Source organism: Odocoileus virginianus, chromosome 25, assembly GCF_023699985.2.
Source record: "Odocoileus virginianus isolate 20LAN1187 ecotype Illinois chromosome 25, Ovbor_1.2, whole genome shotgun sequence".
Classification (NCBI taxonomy): Eukaryota; Metazoa; Chordata; class Mammalia; order Artiodactyla; family Cervidae; genus Odocoileus; species Odocoileus virginianus.
In genome coordinates, this window is record NC_069698.1 from 13168471 (window position 1) to 13191794 (window position 23324).

Genomic DNA, 23324 nt, shown 5'->3' on the forward strand with positions numbered 1-23324 from the left:
TGGTTTATAAACCAATCGTATTTTAGTAATTTTATATTTTATATATTAAATAGTGAACATGTTCACTTTTCCATTCAATAATCCTTGATTTTGAAAAAAAGTTTACTCAAAATCAATGAACTGTAGGGCATGATATTTATTTCAGAATGTTATGAAATCTTCATAATTTTTTTCATGACTTTTATTACTTCTTTATTTCTTAGACTATAAATAAAAGGGTTTAATAAAGGAATAACTAGAGTATAAAAAATAGCAACAGGTATGTCTTTTTCTTCTTCATTAACTGAACTTGGTCTAATGTACATGAAAGGAGGGAACCGTAGAATATCGAGACAGAGAGAAAGTGTGACGCACAAGTAGATAGGGCTTTGCCTCTGGTCTTGTTTGATTTCATTTTGAAAATTGTGAAAAGGATGAAAAGGTAAGAGATTATTACTGTGGTAATGGTAAAGGTTTGAATTGACCCTGAAAAGATAAATACCATCAATTCATTGATATAAGGGTCAGCACAGGAGAGTCTATATAATGGAAGCACATCACAAAAGAAGTGATTGATTTGATGAGACCTACAGAAAGTTAACCTAAACAAAAATCCAATGTGAATCGTGGAATGCAGGTTCCCAGCTATGTAGGCCCCTGTGGTCATCTGAATGCAGAGTTTCTTTGACATCATGGTGTGGTACTGCAGTGGTTTGCAGATGGCCACATAGCGATCATAGGCCATTGCTGCCAGGAGAAAACAATCTGCAGTTTCAGCAAGGCAGAGAAAATAAAATTGTGCCATGCATTCATAAAGGGAAATCATTCTGTCTTTGGAAAAGAAGTTCTGTAGCATCTTGGGGGTAATGGCACAAGAACAACAGGAATCCATCAGAGCAAGATTCCCCAGGAAGATGTACATTGGTGTGTGAAGACGATGCTCTGCAACTATCAATGCCACCAGGCCAAGATTCCCCACCATGGTGATCAGGTAGATGGTAAGGAATGCCAGGAACAGAAGGGGCTTCAGCTCTGGGTGATCTGCAAATCCTGTCAGGGTAAATTCAGGTGCCAAGGAGAGGTTATCCTCTGTCATCTCTACTGTTGTCTGTGGAGATAGGAATTATGGAGAGATAAGATTCCAATTTAGAATATGTATAACCTTCCTTTTAATATTTTTTTTAATAAGGAGAAAGCTTCTCCTGCTGTCTTGTGATACAAGGACACAAGCTTCTAGGAAATATTCATCTCCAAAACGTGTCAGTGCCTATGACCTCAACTCTGAAACTCAACATTCACATGGCTATTTGGTAATCAGAGGGGGGATGCTAACAGTGGAAAAGGTTTGTCTTTATGAATTTATGGAAGAATGGTGTACAAATGTAGGTACTTATATTTGCTTCATTTTGCCCATAAAATTTATTTCAATTTTATATTAAAGCTTTTAAAAATGAATTTAAATTACTTTTTCTATATATAGAAACTTTTTAAAATTAAATTTTCATATACTTCCCCAGTGGAATAAATTTTTTAAAATAGCTTAGAATAGATGTGTTAATTTATGTCTTAAGAATTGTTTGAAGATTACTAAGGATTATTGAGAGTACTGTTCAGTTTCAAAGAAAGTAAACTCAGAAAGCTAAGGAGTAAAATAAGAATTGATTATCACCTCTTTATCCCTTTTCCCAGTTTCATACCCATTTTCATAAGCACTGACTGTCCATGCCATTATTCCTATTTCTAGGATATCTGCATCCTTTTCTCCTTCATCTAAAGCATGGTTTGTATATACTACTACTTAATAAAGTTAACCAGATCCCCCGATCACACTAATTTTCACTTTCTGGACTCTCCATCACGTCTTGTATACCCAACACAATCTTTGATAACATGTCTAATTGACATTGCGTTTTTCATAAGTGTGTACAATTAACTTATTGTATAATAGACATTTTGAGGTTAGCTGTAACTTACACTTCTTATAGCAGCTGTACAGTACAAAAGCAGAAAGAACAGTATTGATTCTAGTCCTCCTTCCCTCCCAGTGACCTGGGATGGATGAACTTGTTTCCAGGGTCCCACCACTGATGCCTAATAACGTCTTTGGTGGTCCTTACAGTGATCCCTAGTAAACTCTTCTGCAGGTTGAGAAGATTCTACAAGGAGAATTATTCAAAACTCATCATTTAAAAATTAAGATTAATACCTAAAATATGTGAAAACTCATACAGCTCAATAGTAAAAGTATAGACATTCATATTAAAAAATGGGCAGAGGAACTACCAAGATAATTTTACAAAAGACATCCAAATGGTCAGCAGACACATGAAAAGATGGTTGACATCACTAATCATTAGAGAAATGCAAATAAAAAACCATGAGATATTACCTCACACATTTCAGAATGCCTATCGTCAAGACGATGAGAGATAACGATTGTTGCCTAGACTGTGGAGAACAGAGAACGTGGCAGGAACTTTGTTGGTGGAAATGTAAATTGGTTCAGCCACTGTGGATGCCAGCATGGAGTTTCCTCAGATAATTTAAAACAGAACTACCATGTAATCCTACAATTGTGCTTCTGTATATATACTCTAAGCAAATGAAAACAAAATATGAAAGAGATATATGCAGTCTTGTATTTCTAGTTACAGTAGCTAAAATACAGAAACATCTGTGTATCTGTCTAAGGATGAATGTTTAGAAGTGAAAGGACATTCAGACATGAGAGAAAGAAGGATATCCTTCAATTTTACAGCATCGTGGATTGACTTTGGGGACATTATGCCAAAGTATATAAGTCAGAGAAAGACAAAAACTGTAAGATATAGCTTAAATGTGCATCTAAAAAAAAAAACAAAACATGAAAACAGAGTAAAATAGTGGTTATCAGGGACTCTGGGGGATGAGGAAACAGGAAAGATATTTTTTATTGGTACAAACTTGAAATTAACAGATAAATAAGATCTTATCTGAAATTGACAGATAATATCTAGTACACACTACAGTGAATATAAACAATATTTTACTATAATCATCTAAACTGCCAAGAGACTAGATCTCAATGATTTCTGCCACAAAAATGAAAATTATGTGACATTATAGAGAGCTAACATTCTGCAATTGCAACCAATTACTAGTTTTTCAAATCAACATGTTATAAGCATGAACCTTCACAATGTATGTCAAATATATTTCAGTTATATATATACATAATAAGAACTTTTAGGTATCTTTTATCTGAGTTGACTCATCTACTATTTTGTTTTGCTTCTAAAAATTTATATAAGATTTTCTGAAGTATATCAAAATAGATTCCAAGTTAATAAAATAAACTTTATGCTTTAGTTTTCTAACATTTAGAAAAAGAAATTTCTTTAAACCTTAATATACTTTTAGAACAAATTTTTATTTCCTTTAGATGGTTATCTTCTACCATTATTTAGTGATCCACTAGAAATATTGACTGATATCTAATCATATGGATTCTATGTTGTTTTCAAAATGGGTTTATTTTTTCCATAGTCGAGTATTAAAGAACTCAGCTGAAAAATGTTTGTTGTAAAATATTAAATATTAGCTGTTGGATTATTGGGCTAAGCTAGGAAAGCATTCAATGAAAGTTCCTAGATTATTTGATTACTTTCTGTCTTTACCTGTGTATTTTTTAAAATTTAACTGACAAGAAAGGTCACGGTACTTTACAGTTTGAATATCATTCTAGTTTTTCGATAGCCTTCAGTCTGGGAAAGAGGTAAAAAGATAACTGAGTAACTGACATCTAATAACAACAAAATACCCTCTCCAGTGTTCTTGCCTGGAGAATCCCAGGGACGGCGGAGCATGGTGGGCTGTCTGTGGGGTCACACAGAGTTGGACACGACTGAAGTGACTTAGCAGCAGCAACAACAAAATACTTTAGATCAACAAATATCAAGGAATACTAATATTAAAAATAAATTAGAGTACTTCTCTTACCTAGATTTCACAGCAGAAGGTTTTGCAGCATCTTATGTTTGCCTTGTGATCTTGGATCTCATAGAATTTCAGAATATAAGCCTTAGTCTCTTAAAACATTTGGGATTAAAAGAGTGAAAATATGGGCGAATATAAATAGGTCAGAGTCAATAATTATGTTCCTTACATTACAAAGTAAAATTTTCCATCAAATCCTAAGGGATTTCCCTGCAGGGGCATCAATATATTTCCATATGGAGATTCAGTCACCAACACACATCAGGATGACCTGTGAAATAATGAGGTTAAAACAGTTTACTTTCATTAAGATCACTAAGGTTATTTGATCATTACCCATCGACTAATATGTAACTGATCTCATTTTAAAATTCTGTTTATTATTCTGCTTAAATGCAATATGAGCAGGAAAGAGTCTCATGTTGGCTTGACCTTTTTTACTGGAGGAATTAATATGGTTTATGAAAGATGCTTAGAATTTTGAGAGGAGGCTAGAAGATGTGGTAGTTTTATCACAGGGTCGTCTGTGAGTTGATGTGTCCTGATGTTTTGCAAAATATCATTGGAAACTCTGATATTATTATTTAGTCCCACATATGAATTACCTAGGGCTTCCCTGGTGGTTCAGCAGTAAAGAATCCACCTGCAATGGAAGAAAGAGATGCGAGTTCGATCCCTAGGTCAGAAAGATCCCCTGGAAAAGGAAATGGCAACTCACTCCAGTATTCTTGCCTGGGAAACTGCATGGACAGAGGGGTTATAATCCATGGGGTCACCACAGAGTCGGACACAACTTATCAACTAAAGCAGGGACTAAACAACAACAACAGCAACAACCTGAATCACCTAGATGGTTCTCCTTACTTTTCAGTTTTCCCCAGCTGCCTTTATCCTTCTTACCCTGTTTTTTTCCACTACATTCCACTAATCACTCTTCAGTATACTACATATTTATTTGTTGGTATATTTATAGTCAATCAATATCTCCCCCACCATTAGCATGTGGAGCTAAATGGAAAGGGTTTTTCTCTCTGTTACTTTCATTTCCGTGTTTATAATGCCTTGATAGTATGTGGCAGATTGTAATGGTCAACAAATACTTGTTAGATGAAAGAAATGATATTTTCCTGCTCAAGAATTTGAAATGATCTTTCGTTAGTTTCAAACAATCCATTTTTAAAAATAACTTAGTATTCTAGATGGTCCACAATCTTTTAGTATCTTACTTATAATCCTGATTTCTTCTTCTGCCCTCAGGACATGACACTTGGTTGTATTTATTCCTTCACTGGTCTTGTGTGTGCCTGCTAGATTAATTTACAATTAAAGTTTATTTCAGCTAAAACTCCTTGATCAGTCTCTCTTTTCAGCCCAATATACTCTTCTTGGTCTTAAGTCAAATCTCTATGAGGACATTCCTTTCAATTATATTGATGTTCCTTTTCCTGTTCTGTTTAGTAACTAAACTGCTATCAAAGTGCATTTGCCACTTGGTTACATGTGACTTCTTATGTGTTGATTTTAAAGTATTGGCTAAATATCCATAGAGTACCAATCATGTCTTATGTATTTTGTGCTTCTGACAACACACTGAGTTAAGATTCTCAATATACGCTTCACTGATATTTAAAATTTCAGTTTTAACTTCAGTCAAGTGCTTCTAATATACAGGGTGCTGGACGAGATGGTAGGTAGAATGAGCGCAGGATGTGAAATATTTAGGTTTTAGAAATGGCTCCACAAGAAGCTCAAAATCTAGTGAGAGAAAGACACTTGCATTGCTAATGAGAAGGCAGTTCAGGCTGTGATATTAAAAAGTGTAAGTAGGTCACATATAAACATGGTGAATGAAGTGGATGGAGACCCAGAGGGAAAAAGAAAGATTCCTTATTGAAAGTGCCATTTCAGATTAACTTTGCAGGATAAGTAGAGTTATAATAAATGATGCACATGAGAAAAATAAGAAGACTAATGGGAACATATGAAAAAATTCTGGAAGCTTGAAAGAGGAAGACCTAAGTTAAAAATATATAAATAGTATATATATATAATAATAATATAAATAATTTATATAAAATATATATAAGTAGTAAACTAGGGTGGCTGAGGCTTACTCATACATGATGTTGGGGATTCAGTTCCGTTCAGTCGCTCAGTCATGTCCAATTCTTCGCGACCATATGCACTGCAGCATGCCAGGCTTCTCTATCCATCACCAACTCCCGGAGCTTACTCAAATGCATGCCCATCGCATAGGTGGTGCCATCCAAACATCTTGTCCTCTGTCGTCCCCTTCTCCTGCCTTCAATCTTTCCCAGCAACAGGGTCTTTTCCAGTGAGTTGGTTTTTCACATCAGGTGGCCAAAGTATTGGAGTTTCAGCCTCAGCATCGGTCTTTCCAATGAGTATTCAAGACTGATTTCCTTGAGGATGGACTAGTTGGACCTCCTTACAGTCCAGGGGATATAGGAGATACAGATAGTATAAACGGAATGGTAAAATAGATTAGAAATTGTTTTGATTGGTTCATTCCCGTTGCTTTCTGTCCCTGCCAATTCACCAAACCCTGTCACTCAATAAGGTAACAACCAACTCTAAATGTCAGCTCCAAAGAACATGTAATTATCTTTCTAACCCAGCTGTGATGTTTGGTATTTTTTAAAATCTTCACCTCTGGTTCTGTGATAGTACTCACTGTTTCTATCTTCCTGACTACTTCCATTTCAGTGTTTTATCAGGGTTGTTTTTCTCTGTTTGTGTTTAATGATGCTTGTGTTTCCCTTAGTTTTATATTTGACCTTCCTCTTCAATACTAGATTTTCCTCTAGATTGTCGTATCTAATTATGTGACTCCACTTTGTTCCATCTTATGGTGGCTTCACCAGCAGAGCATTCCAAGCCATTTTTGGTGTATATTCATATTACTAAAATCTTGGGGAGTATATTCTGATTATGTACATTTTATCTATGACTTGGTAGAATTATCACTATGCTAAAATATTATGTGTGGTATAAAATATGAAAATAGAATAAGAATTAAAGAAATGGTATTAAAAGTTTTATTTTGTGTATTGATTTAAAAACGTTGTTACTCCCACTAACACTATTTTCAATTTAAAAATTAATAATCTTATATTCAGAAAAAGGTGTAATGATGTATGGTATATAATATAATTACAATCTTAGGGCTGTGATATAACAATTCACGTACTTGTTTGAATCTATTTCCAAACATTTAAAAATGTCTGAGATAGAGGAAAAGATCCTATACCAAGACATATCTGCCCAAATGAAGAAGAAGGCAAGTTTTGATGGGTCCCAACACAGGAATGGGCTCTTCAGCAGGCTCAAGCTGGGGGTGAAGAGCCCTGATATTTGAGTCTAATGACACATCAGACCAATGGTGTTAGAGATATCTGAGGTGGGAAGAGGATATAGTGAGTGAAAAGTTAATGGAAAACTCTAGTAGGAGTTGCTTATGGTGTTGTGGCAAGGCCTTATTTTCTGTAGCAGAGAATAATCAACTACTTAAGAAAATAACTCCCTGGTGTGCTGTGAACCTTACTAGAGAAAGAGTTCCTGACTTTGGAACATTAGGTGACCAAGAAGCCAGAGCTGACTCATGAACTGGAATTTATCAGACTAATAAGTATAAGGTTGAGTGAGCCTAGGAACAATTCATTAGAAGACAAAGATGGACCATTTAAGATTTATTATGAGCAGGGCCAGAGAATACGGTAAACCACACAAGTAGGTGACCCAGACTGCGTTGTTATCTACTACCATTGCAATGACCTCTTTCCCTCAGCTCACACGTCTTGCCTCAAACAGCCAAGCTAGGTTTTGGACAGTAAGCTTGGTCTGTTGATACAAGTCAGTGGCCTCTGAGCCAGAGTGATCTTGAAAGGCATTGATAAGGGGAACTCCTCCTTTAGAGTGTTGGAATGCTTATCCATTTCTACTGTATAGAAAGAGAAGTGGTCCAAGTTAAAACTATATAGATTCAGGGTAGAGGTGAATGATTTGGATATTGGTCAGTGTCCTGGGGAGAGAGAGATGAGAAGGTCAGAGTCCAGGAAGAAGAGGCATATGAATGGATCTCTTGGAATGGATGTGAAGTATGGAGCACCTCATATTGTAATGTAAATGTCCTCCACACAACATCTACTATGGAAGAGCTACTAAAGAACCAAATTAGAATGACTCAGCCAGTTGAGGTCATAAAGCTTTGTTCATCCATCACCCCAGTGCTGGATTATGGACACATGAAAAATGGCTATATGGCTGGGATGGAGGCATGCATGTTGCCTAATAGCAGAGGTTCCAGATTTTCTAGTCTGATTTAGCAACTGTTTCTTCTAGAAGTTCAACTTGCCCAGAAGGAGACCACTCTGGCCCCCAGTGTGGCAACATCATTCAAGGAGATCAGTCAGTCACTTGGTGGTAAGAGTGCTACTCTGAACCTTTTTTACTCTAAAGTGGGAAGAAATTCATTTTGGTAAGGAATTCATTTTGAGTAGAATCAGCATAATCTAGATATGGAGATGATTCATGCGTCTGTTGGTATTCTCTTTCTCAGATTTGACAGTAAATAGACAAATAACCTTATACTCAAATGATTCAGACAGCCCAGGCTCAGGACCCACCCCCTCAAGGGATCTGCTTGTTGATCATCCCATTATGGTAGTCATCTGGAGCAGCAGAAGTGTAATGAATCAAGCAGAGGAATAAGGTGAATATTAGTGTGTGTTTGAGACTAGCTGTAACAGTGGGAACTGTGGGATTAACCTTCATCTTGTAAAATTCTCCAGGAAGAGAGAATGAGCTACCTCCTGGTGGGCCTGCCCCAGAGCTTAGTAGAAGTAACAAGTAACTCTGAACAATGTAAGGCATGGCCTGTAATGGATCTGTGATTCCATCCCAGATCCCACCTGATTTCTCAAGTTGTAAGAGTGCTAGGAGGTGACAGCTGTCATCTAAATCTCTTTCCAAAAAATGTTCTTAAGGTGGAAATAACCAACTTTGGAAATTTATAAAAACTTTATTTTATGTATTGGTTGATTTAAAAATATTTATTTTGTATTGGAATATAGTTGATTTAAGATGTTTTCGTTTCAGGTGTATAGCAAAGTAATTCAGTTATACAAATATATGTATGTATATGTGTGTATATATATATATATACTCTTTTTCAAATTCTTTTCCCATTTAGGCTATTATAGAATATTGAGCAGAATTCCCTGTGTAGTATAGTAGATCTGTGTTGGTTAACTATTATAAATATAGTAGTTTGTATAAGTCAATCCCAAACTCCCAGTTTATCCCACTCCCTCACTCTTTGGTAAACAGAAGTTTGCTTTCTAAGTCTGTGGGTCTATTTCTGTTTTGTAAATATGTTCATTTTAGATTCCACGTCTAATCTATATCATATGATATTTGTCTTTCTCTATCTGACTGACTTCACTTAGTTTGATAATCTCCAGGTCCATACATGTTACTGCAAATGGCATCACTTCATTCTTTTTTAAATTAATTTTTATTGGGGTATAGTTGCTTCACAATGTTGTGTAAATTTCTGCTGAATAGCAAAGTGAATCAGCTACATTTTAGCATGTGTCTCCTCCTTTTTTAATTTCCTCCCCGCTTAGGTCACCACGGAGCATTGAGTAGAGTTCCCTGTGCTGCCGTGCAGTAGGCTCTCATTAGTCATCTGTTTTATACATGGTGCCAATAGAGAGTATATGTCAGTCCCAGTCCCCAATTCATCCCTCCCCCTTCCCCCTTGGCATCTATTTATTCGTTCTCTATCTCTGTCTCTCCTTTCTGAAGCTATTTGGTTTATAAACCAATTGTATTTTAGTAATTTTGTATATTAAATAGTGGACATTTTCACTCTTCCATCCAATATTCCTTGATTTTGAAAAAAAGTTTACTCAAAATCAGTTAACTGTAGGGCATGATATTTATTTCAGAATGTTATGAAATCTTCATAATTCTTTTCATGACTTTTATTACTTCCTTATTTCTTAGACTATAAATAAAAGGGTTTAGTAAAGGAATAACTAGAGTATAAAAAATAGCAACAGGTATGTCTTTTTCTTCTTCATTAACTGAACTTGGTCTAATGTACATGAAGAGAAGAGAACCGTAGAAAATTGAGACAGAGAGAAAATGGGATGCACAAGTAGATAAGGCTTTGCCTCTGGTCTTGTTAGATTTCATTTTGAAAATTGTGAAAAGGATGAAAAGATAAGAGATTATTACTGTGGTAATGGTAAAGGTTTGAATTGACCCTGAAAAGATAAATACCATCAGTTGATTGATATAAGGGTCCACACAAGAGAGTCTGTAAAATGGAAGCACATCACAAAAAAAGTGGTTGATTTGATGAGACCTGCAGAAAGTCAGCCTAAACAGAAACCCTACATGAATAGCGGGATGAATGTTTCCAGCTATGTAGGCCCCCGTGGTCATCTGAATGCAGAGTTTCTTTGACATCATGATGTGGTACTGCAATGGTTTGCATATGGCCACAAAGCGATCATAGGCCATTGCTGCCAGGAGAAAGCATTCTGCAGTTTCAGCAAGGCAGAAAAAATAAAATTGTACTATGCATTCATAGAGGGAAATCATTCTGTCTTTGGAAAAGAGGTTCTGCAGCATCTTGGGGGTAATGGCACAAGAACAACAGGAATCCATCAGTGCGAGGTTACCCAGAAAGATGTACATTGGTGTGTGAAGACGATGCTCTGTAACTATCAATGCCACCAGGCCAAGATTCCCCACCATGGTGATCAGATAGATGGTAAAGAACACCAGAAAAAGCGGGGTCTTCAGCTGTGGGTGGTCTGTAAATCCTATGAGAATAAATTCAGTTGTCAAGGAGAAGTTGTGCTCAGTCATCTCTATGTTGTCTGTTGAGATAGAAATTATGGAGATATAAGATTTTAATTTAGAGTGTGTATAATTTTCCCAACATGTTTTTTTTTACAATGATGAGAGGAGCTTTTTCTTCAAGCTTGTAACACTGTCTCTGTGATACAGGCACACAGACTTCTGGGGGACATTTGTTTCACTAACATATCATCTTTTATGACCTCAGCTCTTCAAACTCAAGATTCGTGAGACTATTTCGATCATTTTAGGGAAGATGGTTACTGTGGAAAAGATTTGTCTTTATGAATTTTTGCTAGTGTACAAACCTAGGGTATCCATATTTGTCCCAGTGTTCTCAAATAAGTTCATTGTCAATTTTTAAATTAAAGATTAAAAATAAATCAAAACTCATTTTCCTGTATATAGGTCTTTTTCTTTTGTTTTCACTTTTTAAAATTTTTAATTGGAGGAAAATTGCTTTATGATGTTGTATTTGCTTCTGCCCTACAATGCAAATCAGCGGTAATTATAACTATATCACCTCCCACTTGAGCCTCCCTCCTCTCCCCGTAGTGCATCCTTTTAGGTCATCACAGAGTGCCAGGCTGGACTCCCAGTATTGTATAGCAACTTTTTACCAGCTATCTACTTTACACATGGTACTAGAGCCTGTTATACAGAGTGAAGTAGGTCAGAAAGATATTTTTTCTTGAGCAAAGGTTTTGTTTTGTTTTGTTTTTTGAGCAAAGGTTTTCATATGTTTTCTCAGAGGAGTGAATATTTAAAAATAGCATACAATAAATATGTTAAATTTGTATGTTAGAAATTACATGAAGATCACTAAGGATTAAAGAGGGGACTATTCAGTTTTATAGAAAGTAATTTTGGAAAGCTAAGGGATTAATTATCCATTGATTATCATTTACTTTTTTCATTCCTTTCCCCAGTGTCATACACATTTCCAAAAACATTGACTCTGCCTGAGCCATATTCCTGTTGATTTTTACCCATATATCTGAATCTTTGTCTCCTCTCTGTAAAGCAAATTTATATAAAATGTTATCTCATAAACATTTAACTAAATGTCCCAGGCCAAACTTATCTCCGTTTTCTCTACTCTTGTGCTTGCTTATGTACACAACATGTTTTAGAATGCCTTATGTGTAATTTACATTGCTTTTTTGAAAATATGTGTATGGAGAATTCCCTTATTAAATTATAGGCATCTTGAGCTTAACTGAGAAAATTATTCAAACTTATCAGTAAAAAGTAAGGGTTTACATTTCAAGTGTATTAAGAAATTCATACAACTCAATAACAAAATTATAAAACAACTGGATTTTTTTAAATGGGCATAGTAACTCAAAAGAAATTTTTCCAGAAACATTTAAATGTTCAACAGGAACATGAAACATTGATCAACATTACTAATCCTTAAGGAAATGCAAATAAAAAGCACAATGAGATATCACCTCATACTGTCAGAATGCCTACCATCAAGAAAACAAGAGATACAAGCATTGGCAAGGATGTGGAGAAATGGGAAATCTTGTGCACTGTTGGTGGTAATGTTAATTGGTTCAGCCACTAAAGATAACAATATAGTGGTTTCTCAAAAACTTAAAAATAGAACTACCAAATGATCACAGAATTCTGCTTTTGGCTATATACTCAGGAAATGAAAGCAGGCTATCAAAGGGATATTTGCACTGCCATGTTTATTACAGCATTATTTACAGTAGTCAAGATATGGAAACACTTTAGTGCCCAGTAAAAGGTGAATGGGTAAAGAAACTGAGGTATTTCTATACAATCAAATATTGTTTAGCCCTGAGAAGATGAATATCCTGTCTTCTGTGACAGTATGGATGGGCCCTGCGAACATCATACAAAGTGCAATAAGTCAGACAGAAGAAGACATATACTATATGATTTAATTTACATGTGAATCTAAAAAAAAAAAACCAAGTTTGTAAAAGCGGTTGTGGATACATGGGGAGAAGGGTTGAGGGAATAGGAGAGATGGTGTTCAAGGGCAGCTGTTGTTTAGTTGCTATATCCTGTCTGACTCTTTACAACCCGTGGACTGTAGCCGGCCAGACTGCTCTGTCCAAGTGATTTCCTCAGCAAGAATATTGGGGTGGGTTGCCATTTCCTTCTCCAAGGGATCTTCCAGACTCAGGGATAGAACTCACATCTCTTGCATTGGCAGGTAGAATCTTTATCACTGAGTCACCAAAGGAAGCCTGTTTAAGGGTACAGACTTGCAACAAATAATTCCTGGAAATCTAATTCATTGTATAGTAGATGTAAACCAACAATATTTTATCATTATCATCAAAATTATTAACAGACTAAATGATAACTGTGTGATGTGATAGTGTCAACTACTGCTTCAATAAATGGCAATCATATTTCCATTTACCATTTTATCAAATCAGTATGTTGGTTGTTTAGTCGTTAAGTCATGTCCAACTCTTGTGACCCATGGACTGTAGCCTGCCAGGCTCCTCTGTCCATGGGATTCTCCAGGCAAGAATACTGGAGTGGGTAGCCATTTCCTTCTCCAGGGGATTTAAATTAACACAATGTTATGTGTCTTTTATATATATATATATATGTGTGTGTGTGTGTGTGTATGTATGTATAATATTATATATGCATGCATATATTTATATGATCAAAATATCCTACACATTTCATTAATCTGAATTGACTCATATATTATTTTTCTATTTCAACAAAAATTATGTAAGATTTTCTGAAGTAGATATACAAGTAAATTAAAAGTTTCCCATAACCTTCAGTTTTGAGAAGATCTATAAAGATCACTGAGTAGTTGAAATCTAACAACAATGAAAAAATGTGTAGTAATTCATATAAATATGTATTAGTGGATGCTAATACTAAAAGTAAAAATAAGTAAGAATACTTCCCTTATGTAACTTACACTGTAAAGTCTTCCAGCACCTTATTTTTGCTTCTTGATGTTAAGCCTTAGAATTTCAGAATATAAACCTTGGTCTCAAAAACGTTTGGGATTAAAAAATGGAAATCTGGGAGACTACAGAGAGGTCAGAGTCATTAAGTATGTTTCTAACAATGGAAAGTTAAAATTTTCCATCAAATCCTAAGGGATTTCCTGCAATAACATCAGGGTATTTCTGTGGGGAGATTTAATCCATAAACATATAAAAATGACCTGTGAGATAATGAGGTTAAAGCAAATTATCTTCAGTAAGGTTACTTAGTGAAGTAACCTAACATCATTCATTGATCACCTTGTTGATTATTATGTAACTGACTTCATTTAAAAATTCTCTTTGATTTACTACCTAAATGTGAAATGAGCAGAAAGAATGTCATATTGACTTGACCTTTCTTTTTTGACAGGGAGAATTAATACAATTCATGGAATATGATTAGATTTTGTGAAAAGACTAAAAAATGTGGTAGGGTCTTCAGTTTCATTCTGTGAGTTGAATTTGTTTTGCTGTTTTACAAAAATCTCATTGGAAACTCTGATATCATTATGTAATCCCACAAATGAATTACTGTGATGATTCTCCTTTCTTTTCAATTTACGCCAACTGCCTTTATCTTTTTTACCCTGACCCTGTTTTGATTTTTTTCCCCACTTCATTCCACTAATCATCCTTCAATATAATAATTGGTCAGTCCCATTTCCCCAACCACCATTAGTGTATAACCTTGAGAGGGAGGTGATTTCTCTGTTACTTTCATTTCTATATTTCCTACACCTTGAATAGTATGTGGTACTTTGCATCAAATTTTTGTCCCATGAATGAAAAAAATGATACTTCCTTGCTCAAGAGTTTGAAAATGGTCTAAGTTTTCAAACAAACCCATTTTCCTTAATTCAGTATTCCAGATGCTCTACATTATCTCTGCATCTTAAACTGAAGCTTGACTTCTCACCTTAGGATACTGGCCATGTTTATCCCTCTGCTGTTCCTTTATGCACCTGTTTCATTAATTTACTCTTAATGTTTCCCTCACCTAACCCCTTCTTTTCTCTCTCCTTTCTATCCTACTAATTCTTGACTCAAATCAGATCTCCACGAGGGACTTTCCTGGGTTATTTAAATTGTTTTTTCATTTTCTTCATTTACAAAATAATTATCTGTTTCTGTAATGCATTTGCCACTTTCCTCAAGTGTGACTTTGTGTGTCTTGGTTGACTATATCAGAGAATTGTCTAGTTGAAGCTTCAGTCAGTTCAGTTCAGTTCAGTTGCTCAGTCGTGTCCGACTCTTTGCGACCCCATGGACTGCAGCTCTCCCGGCTTCCCTGTTGAACCTTGTTGCATCCTAACATGTTGACTTCAGGTAGAGGCAAAAAGTCTTCCCCAATCATAATACTATTTAGTATAATCATTTAGAAAATGTCTGTCCTACCTACCAGAATATAAACTATAAACTATCATTTGTTTTCTCTTTCATTGAAATACAGTTGATTTATGATATTACATTCAGGTCATGTGTACAACATAGTGATTTAATATTTTTATAGGTTATATTACACTTAAAGCTATTATAAAATAATGGCTACTTCTCATGTTGTACAATATATCCTTCTGCATCTTTATTTTATACATACTAGTTCATCTGAACACAGAATTCCTAAGAATAGCAAGGAGAGATAAGAAAGCCTTCCTCAGTGATCAGTGCAAAGAAACAGAGGAAAACAATAGAATAAGAAGGATAAGAGACCTCTTCAAGAAAATTAGAGATACCAAGGGAACATTTCATGCAAAGATGGGCACAATAAAGGACAGAAATGGTATGGACCTAACAGAAACAGAAGATATTAAGAAGAGGTGGCAAGAATACACAGAAGAAATATGCAAAAAAGATCTTAATGACCCAGATAACCATGATGGTGTGATCACTCACCTAGAGCCAGACATCCTGGAATGTGAAGTCAAGTGGGCCTTAGGAAGCATCATTGTGAACAAAGCTAGTGGAGGTGATGGAATTCCAGTTGAGCTATTTCAAATCCTGAAAGATAATGCTGTGAAAGTGCTGCATTCAGTATGCCAGCAAACTTGGAAAAGTCAGCAGTGGCTATAGGACTGGAAAAGATCAGTTTTCATTCCAATCCCAAAGAAAGGCAATGCCAAAGAATTTTCAGGCTACCTCACAATTGCACTCATCTCACATGCTAGCAAAGTAATCCTCAAAATTCTCCGAGCTAGGATTCAACATTGAGTGAGCCGAGAACTTCAGATGTTCAAGCTGGATTTAGAAAAAGCAGAGGAACCAGAGATCAAATTGCCAACATCTGTTGGATCATAGAAAAAGCAAGAGAATCCCAGAAAAACATCTGCTTCATTGACTATGCTAAAGCCTTTGGCTGTGTGGATCACAATAAACTGTGGAAAATTATTAAAGACGTGGTATTATCAGACCACTTTACCTGCCTCCTGTGAAACCTCTATCCAGGTCGAGAAGGAACAGTTAGAACTGGACATGGAACAACAGACTGGTTCCAATTGGGAAAGGAGTATGTCAAGCTGTATATTGTCACCCTGCTTAGTTAACTTACATGCAGAGTACATCATGTGAAATGTTGGACTGGATGAAGCCCAAGCTGAAATAAAGATTGCCGGGAGAAATATCAAAAACCTCAGATATGCAAATGACACCACCCTTATGGCAGAAAGTGAAGCAGAACTAAAGAGCCTCTTGATGAAAGTGAAAGAGGAGAATGAAAAAGCTGACTTAAAATTCTACATTCAAAAAACTAAGATCCTGGAATCCGTTCTCATCTCTTCATGGCAAATAGATGGGGAAACAACGGAAACAGTGACAGACTTTATTATTTGGGGCTCCAAAATCACTGCAAGTGGTGACTGCAGCAATGAAACTCAAAGTGCTTGTTCCTTGAAAGAAAAGCTATGACCAACCTAGGCAGCATATTAAAAAGCAGAGACATCTCTTTACTGACAAAGTTCTGTATAGTCAAAGCTATGGTTTTTCCAGTTGCCATGTATGGATGTGAGAGACCATAAAGAAAGCTAAGCACTGAAGAATTGATGCTTTTGAACTGTGGTGTTGGAGAAGACTCTTGAGAGCCCCTTGGACTGCAGGGAGATCAAACCAGTCAATCCTGAAGTAGGTAAAACCGAGTTCATTTCTGAAATTAGGTAATGTTATTTCTTTTATAATATTTCTATGCACTTTTAATAAAAATGTAGATATTTAAGATGTACAACATGATTTAGCATATACATAGAACAGTTATTACTCCAGTCAAGCTAACTTACATATCGTCCCCTCACATAGTTATCATTTGTGTGTATGATGAATGCACTTAGTCTGCTGTTAGCAGTTCTGATTGATTCTTTTTTATATTTTCTAATTCCTTGTTAAAATTCTCATTGTGATCATATATTCTTTCCCCTAATTCAGTTAGCATTATTATTACTAATGCTTTGAACTCCTTATCTGGTAAATCATTTATTTCTGTTTCATTAGTTGTTATTTCATGGATTTTGTCCTGTTATTTTAATTGGGACAAATTTGCCTGTCTCCTCACTTTTGCTTCACTTTCTCTCTTTCTGTGAAATTAGGTGAAACATTTACTTACTTTGGTCTTAATGTGGTGTCCTTTTGTGGGAGCATGCTTGTACAGTCTGCCTATGCCTAGTAGAATTGGTGGGAAGTCTGCATCTGACTTAGCATTTTCTCTGGATGTCCTGACAGTTATCACCTTGGTAGCAGACAGGGCGGGAGGTGAGAAGGTTGGAGCCAGAGGTGTCAAGTCTGAGGTAGCTCTGTTCCTTCTATGTGTGGGTTCTCCCCCTCCCAGCACCAGTGCCCACATCTCAGAGGGAAGCAGTGCTGGAGCTGGAGTGGATACTCTGCATGGGTCTGGTAAGAGCTATGGTGGTTCTGGGCTTATTCTGAGTTGCAGAATGCTTCTGATGCACTGCCTTCTTAAACACCATTAATTGCTGTCCCACCTCTTTCAGGGGCTTCCCTAATAGTACAGTTGGTAAAGAATGTGCCTGCAATGCAGGAGACTCTGGTTCTGTTCCTGGGTTGGGAAGATCCCCTGGAGAAGGGATAGGCTACCCACTCCAGTATTCTGGCCTGGAGAATTCCATGGACTGTACAGTCCATGGTTTCACAAAGAGTCTGACATGACTGAGAGACTTTCACTTCACTCACCTCTTTCAGATGTGTTCAATATCCAAGCCTACTCCATCTCTCACAACTGAATTTTCCTCTCAGCCACAGCAGCTCTGGCTCTCTCATGGAGCTATGCCATAGAACAAGCAGGGATGAAACAAGTGCTCAATTCAGGGCAGTCATGGGAAATCTTCTTCCTCTATCTCGCTTTGGGAGCAAGCAAGTATATGCATGCTCTTCATAAGCAGTCTAGCTTTCTTACAGCCTTCCTGGTGGTTCTCCTGCTTTTCAAACCAGGTAAGGGGGACTCCACTTCTCAGTGTTACAGCCCTGGACTGGAGTACCCAATGTGTTGCTCCCATCTCTCACTCCCCAGAAAGTATCGCCACTTGTGTAATCCCTCTTTTCTTCTCTGTCCCCTCTAAGAGGTGCAAGTCCTGATCTGTTCACTTCTCTTACCTTCCTGTCCAATGCCATGTGGCTCTCTTTTACAGCCTTGGTTGTACAAGAGTCTTGTCAGTCTCCGGTTTGTTTTCAGTGAGAATTACTCTACATATAGATGTATTTTGATGTGTTCATGGTGGGAGATGAGGTCCACACCCTCCTAGTTTGCCACATTGATCCCCTAGAACCATCTTATTTTTATTGTGCAGACTAGATGAGCTAGAAATAGACCTCTTTGTGTATGTGAGTATATAAACAGAAAGGAGGCATACACATTTAGTAAGAGAAGAATTAGCTAATAAATGCCATTTAGCTATAAAGTCAAATTTTAATTTTTACTTCACAACATTATAGAATGAATTCCAGTTGAGTAAAAGTGCTATGTGTAAAAACTTAAGGTGGAATAAAATATGAAGTAAATTTATAGGATATCTCTCAATGAGAGGAGATTTATAAAGTTTAACACAAATGGAAGAAACAGTTAATCAATTGATGGAAGACTATTCATTAAACAACCCTTTCTTTCCTGATTGGTTTGTTTTACTCTTCCTGTTTTATTTGGGAATTTACTTTTGGATAATCTCATTTTTTCATTTATCTATATACTGATTCTTAATTTGCAACCAAATTATTTCAGTTACTGGTACTTCATTATATATTTTAATATATAATACATCAAGTCTGTTTGCTTATTGATTATTATTTTTCTACAAAACTTTTAGAATTAATTTTGCTGCTTTCCCAAAGAAGTCCTCCTTTGATGTTTATTTGAGTTGAATTAAGTTGTGGATTATTTTTGGATTAAAAAGCCATGTAAAGTTACATGTTCAATTCATGCCATATATTAAATAGTTTCCAGGAAGAATCAAAGGTCAAATACAAACTATCACACACACAAAAAAGGAGGAAAACAAGGGGGAGGAAAAGGAGAAAAAAACCAGAAAAGTAGGAGAAACAGAAATATTGGCTAATAGTAGAATTTGTATTAAGAAAAGAAATTCTAAACAAAAGTGCATGCAAGAGATTGTATTTAAAAAATAATATATCAATTTTATAATTTTATTAATTATAAATAACACAAACAAGTAGGAAAATACTATCAGCACACAGAGAAATTATTTACCACTAATAGTCACAACATTTTAATATTTTTCTCTATAAACATTGGTACAAATAAATGAGGAAAAAATTAGTAAGACAAAGAGAAAGTGAACAGAAAATTCATAGATGTAAAAATGGCCAGAAAACAAATAAAATATTAATATATTTCAGCATTACTCAAAAATTAGAAAAATAACAAAACTGCCTTCATTAATATTTTTTTAGAATGCTTATTGAGAATATATTATGTAAGTTGCTATTCTATGTTCCATAATATATAATATGGTTGATGCCTTCAAAAAGGTGAAGGACCTTAATCACACTTCAGGTTAAAGTAGATCTGAATCTACTATAGCCAGCTTGTTATAATATGTTGTTAATTATTCTACAAAATGTCTATGTGACTCTGTGTGTGTGTGTTTATTCCTTCTCACTCCTTTTTTCCCCATTCTTGTAATTGGATCTAGATCAAACTTCATTACTTTAAATATAGATCATTGCAAAGTTCGGGGCTTTCCAGGTTGTGCGGTGGTAAAGAATCCGCCTGCCAGTGCAGGAGGTGCAAGAGACTCAGATTTGATCCTTGGATCAAGAAGATTCCCTGGAGTAGGATATGGCAATCCACTCCAATATTCTCGCCTGGAAAATTCCATGGACAGAAGATCCTGACGGTCTTCTGCAGTCCAAGAGGTTGCAAAGAGTTGGATACGACTTGAGTGAAATAGTTAACTGAGGCAGGTTGATGAGTCCAAGCCTAAGTCTCTTTTAAGGAGGAGGTAAACGTTCCTTCTTTTTCACTTTCTTTTGTCTGAAACAAGCAGGCCTTGTAGGCAGCAGTATCACTTGTTCAAGGACATGCCTTTTTTTGAGCTGCAGATGTATGTTACAGGAGAAGGTCTGGGTAAAAACTTCCACAGTCTTGAGCTCTGAGTTAACCTGTTCTTTCTGGCTAATCTTGTGCTGATGTCATCCCAGGATGTATGTTACAAGAAAGGATCTGGGCAAAATTCTCATAGCCTTGACATATTTTTTATCTCTTCTCAGCAGCTGGTTGAGAAGTATATAAGGCCCTGCTTAAACTAGTGACGCGGGTACTCTCCTGATCCCTTCCAGTGCTTCTTGCTGGATACTTTCTCCATCCCTTTTACTTCAATAAATTCTACACAAAGCTCTGAGTGACTGAGACTGTCTTTGGTCCCAGAGTTAAATCTTCTCATTTGGAGACCATGAATCCAGTGGCGCCATTCACCATAGCTATCATGAGCAACTGAGCACATGCTCACACGTGCAATTAGTTACCTTGCTTCTAGTCTCTCTCTCCCTGAAACTCATCTACTTGTGTCTACCAGGTCAGTTTTCTGAATAAAAATTATCCTTTCAGTCTGCCAGAAAATTTTAAGTATTTCAGACAGTCTACGTAGAATCAGATATAAAGTTTTCCATTAGCTTAACAAGGTAAATCAAGGCAAATTCTTCTAAACATTTAATTTTGATCCTTTGTTGAGTTATTAAATTGAAAACACTGATCTGAGAAAATTCTATAAGAATAATCTGAGTTGGTAATAAAAGTTATTATTGAGTTGCCTTCTGATTTCGTCTGGTATTTGTGGAATTTGGATTAAGAGCTGCCGGACAATTTTGAATTTCATTCATATATCTTTAAACCAACATAATCTAATGATTTATAGATTAATTCTTTACATAAGAATATATTCTTCATTTTCTGTGTCTCTTAATCTATAAATCATTTTAATAAAATCAGTTTTCTGTAGAAGATTAAGCTTGTTTAAGAATAGTATAAGTCCTCATAATTTTTTTCAGAACATTTATCACTTCCTTGTTTCTCAGGCTATAAATAAAAGGGTTTAATAAAGGAATTACTATTGTGTAAAAAATTGCCACTGGTATATCTTTATCCCCTTCTTCAAATGGTCGAATATACATGAGAAGACAAATGTAGAATATTGAGACAGATAGGAAGTGGGATGCACAAGTAGATAAGGCTTTACCTCTCCCTTCTCTGGATTTTATTTTGAAAACAGTGAAAAGAATGTAAACATAAGAAATCAAGACAGTGGCAATGGTAACGATTTGAATTGGCATTGAAAAAATATATATCATTAGTTCATTAATATAAGGGTCAGTACAGGAAAGTCTATATAGTGGAAGAATGTCACAAAAAAAGTGGTCAATTTGACTAGATCTACAGAAAGTTAACCTCAATAGAAGTCCTACATGAATCATAGAATGCAGGTTACTAGCTATGTAGACCCCCATGGTCATCTGAATGCAGAGTTTCTTTGACATCATGGTGTGGTACTGCAGTGGTTTGCAGATGGCCACATAGCGGTCATAGGCCATTGCTGCCAGGAGAAAGCAATCTGCAGTTTCAGCAAGACAGAGAAAATAAAATTGTGTCATGCATTCATAGAGGGAGATCATTCTGTCTTTAGAAAATAAATTCTGTAGCATCTTGGGGGTTATGGCACTGGAACAACAGAAATCCATCAGAGCGAGGTTACCCAGAAGGATGTACATTGGTGTGTGAAGATGACGTTCCCTAAAAATCAATGCCACCAGACCAAGATTGCCCACTGTAGTGATCAGATAGATGGCAAGAAACACCAGGAACAGAAGGGTCTTCAGCACTGGATGATCTGTAAATCCTTTGAGAATGAACTCAGTTGTCAAAGATTGATTTTCCTTAGCCATTCCTGGCTTTTCAGCTGGGATAGAAATGGCAGAGAAATGAGATTCTAAATTAGAATGTATCTAGTTCTTTCCTCTTGGAGAAGGCAATGGCAACCCACTCCAGTACTCTTGCCTGGAAAATCCCATGGACGGAGGAGGCTGGTAGGCTGCCGTCTGTGGGGTCACACAGAGTCGAACACGACCGAAGCAACTTAGCAGCAGCAGCAGTTCTTTCCTCTAATTTCCCCACATACAAAAAGAAAGAAGCTCATTTTTAATCATCCTGTGCTGTGTCCTGAATACTAGTACATGCATAGTAGATTAAGTCTGTGAGAATAAAAGTATCACAGACTGTGTACTGAGGGGTAGTCTAGAAATCCTGTGTAAATTCTCAGGGCAGAAAACATTTTTATGCATGAATTACCTAATGCTGATATACTAATTCCTGGTTAATATATATATAATTTGACATTTCCAAAATTAGAAGACATAAAAAAAAAAAATTTAAATACAGTCCTATGGGATTGATGTGGTGTTAGAAAATAAATTAATTTAGACATTTAAAATGTCTAAATTTTAAAACTGCCCAGAAACATAGGTGGCTGTAAAAATCATTTCTCTTGCTTAGTATCCCTTTACCAAGGGATAATTTAAAGGAAGACATTTTCAGCCTTTAAGACAGTAAGAATATAGCAATTTTAGAAGTTTTACTAACAGGTTAATTTTGTTATCATTTTTATATTTATTTCATCACATTCTGCATCCTACTACTATGGTGGTATAGCATACTGCCTCAAGAAGTTATTATTCCTAATTATTCATTTATCCTAATACTTCCTGTCTTTAGGTTTAACTCCTAAATACATGTTTAACATCATGAGATTATGAGGTTACCAAGTCTCCATTCAAAGTGTTTATATAAATACCTATCTTGTACTCTAGTATGGGCTTCCCAGGCAGCTCAGTGGGTAAAGAATTCACCTGCAATGCAGGAGACAGGGATTCGATCCCTGGATCTGGAAGATTCCCTGGAGGAGGGCATGGCAACCCACTCCAGCATTCCTGCCTGGAGAATCCCGTGGACAGAGGAGCCTGGCGGGC

The 23324-nt window shown here is 36.1% G+C and overlaps 2 protein-coding genes and 1 pseudogene across 2 annotated transcripts; all 3 read right to left on the minus strand.

Annotated features, from left to right (window-relative positions):
- Nucleotides 1–149: 149 nt before the first annotated feature.
- On the minus strand, nt 150–1075 carry LOC139031095 (olfactory receptor 5K3-like; annotated as a pseudogene).
- Nucleotides 1076–6064: 4989 nt separating this feature from the next.
- LOC110144061 (olfactory receptor 5K1-like) lies at nt 6065–10857 on the minus strand. Its single transcript, XM_070455214.1, has 2 exons — nt 9936–10857; nt 6065–6081 (listed from the first exon to the last, which is right to left on the minus strand). Exons 1-2 carry the CDS (start codon nt 10855–10857, stop codon nt 6065–6067), a joined length of 939 nt encoding a protein of 312 aa, XP_070311315.1.
- A 10451-nt stretch (nt 10858–21308) lies between these two features.
- Nucleotides 21309–22244, minus strand: LOC110144046 (olfactory receptor 5K4-like). The gene has a single exon (XM_020903864.2). The coding sequence runs from the start codon at nt 22242–22244 to the stop codon at nt 21309–21311; it is 936 nt and encodes a 311-aa protein (XP_020759523.2).
- Nucleotides 22245–23324: the final 1080 nt, after the last annotated feature.

Bases quoted from the DNA above. Each gene is read 5' to 3' on its own strand.
- LOC110144061 (XM_070455214.1), bottom strand. From the start codon at position 10,857: ATGACTGAGCACAACTTCTCCTTGACAACTGAATTTATTCTCATAGGA.
- LOC110144046 (XM_020903864.2), bottom strand. From the start codon at position 22,244: ATGGCTAAGGAAAATCAATCTTTGACAACTGAGTTCATTCTCAAAGGA.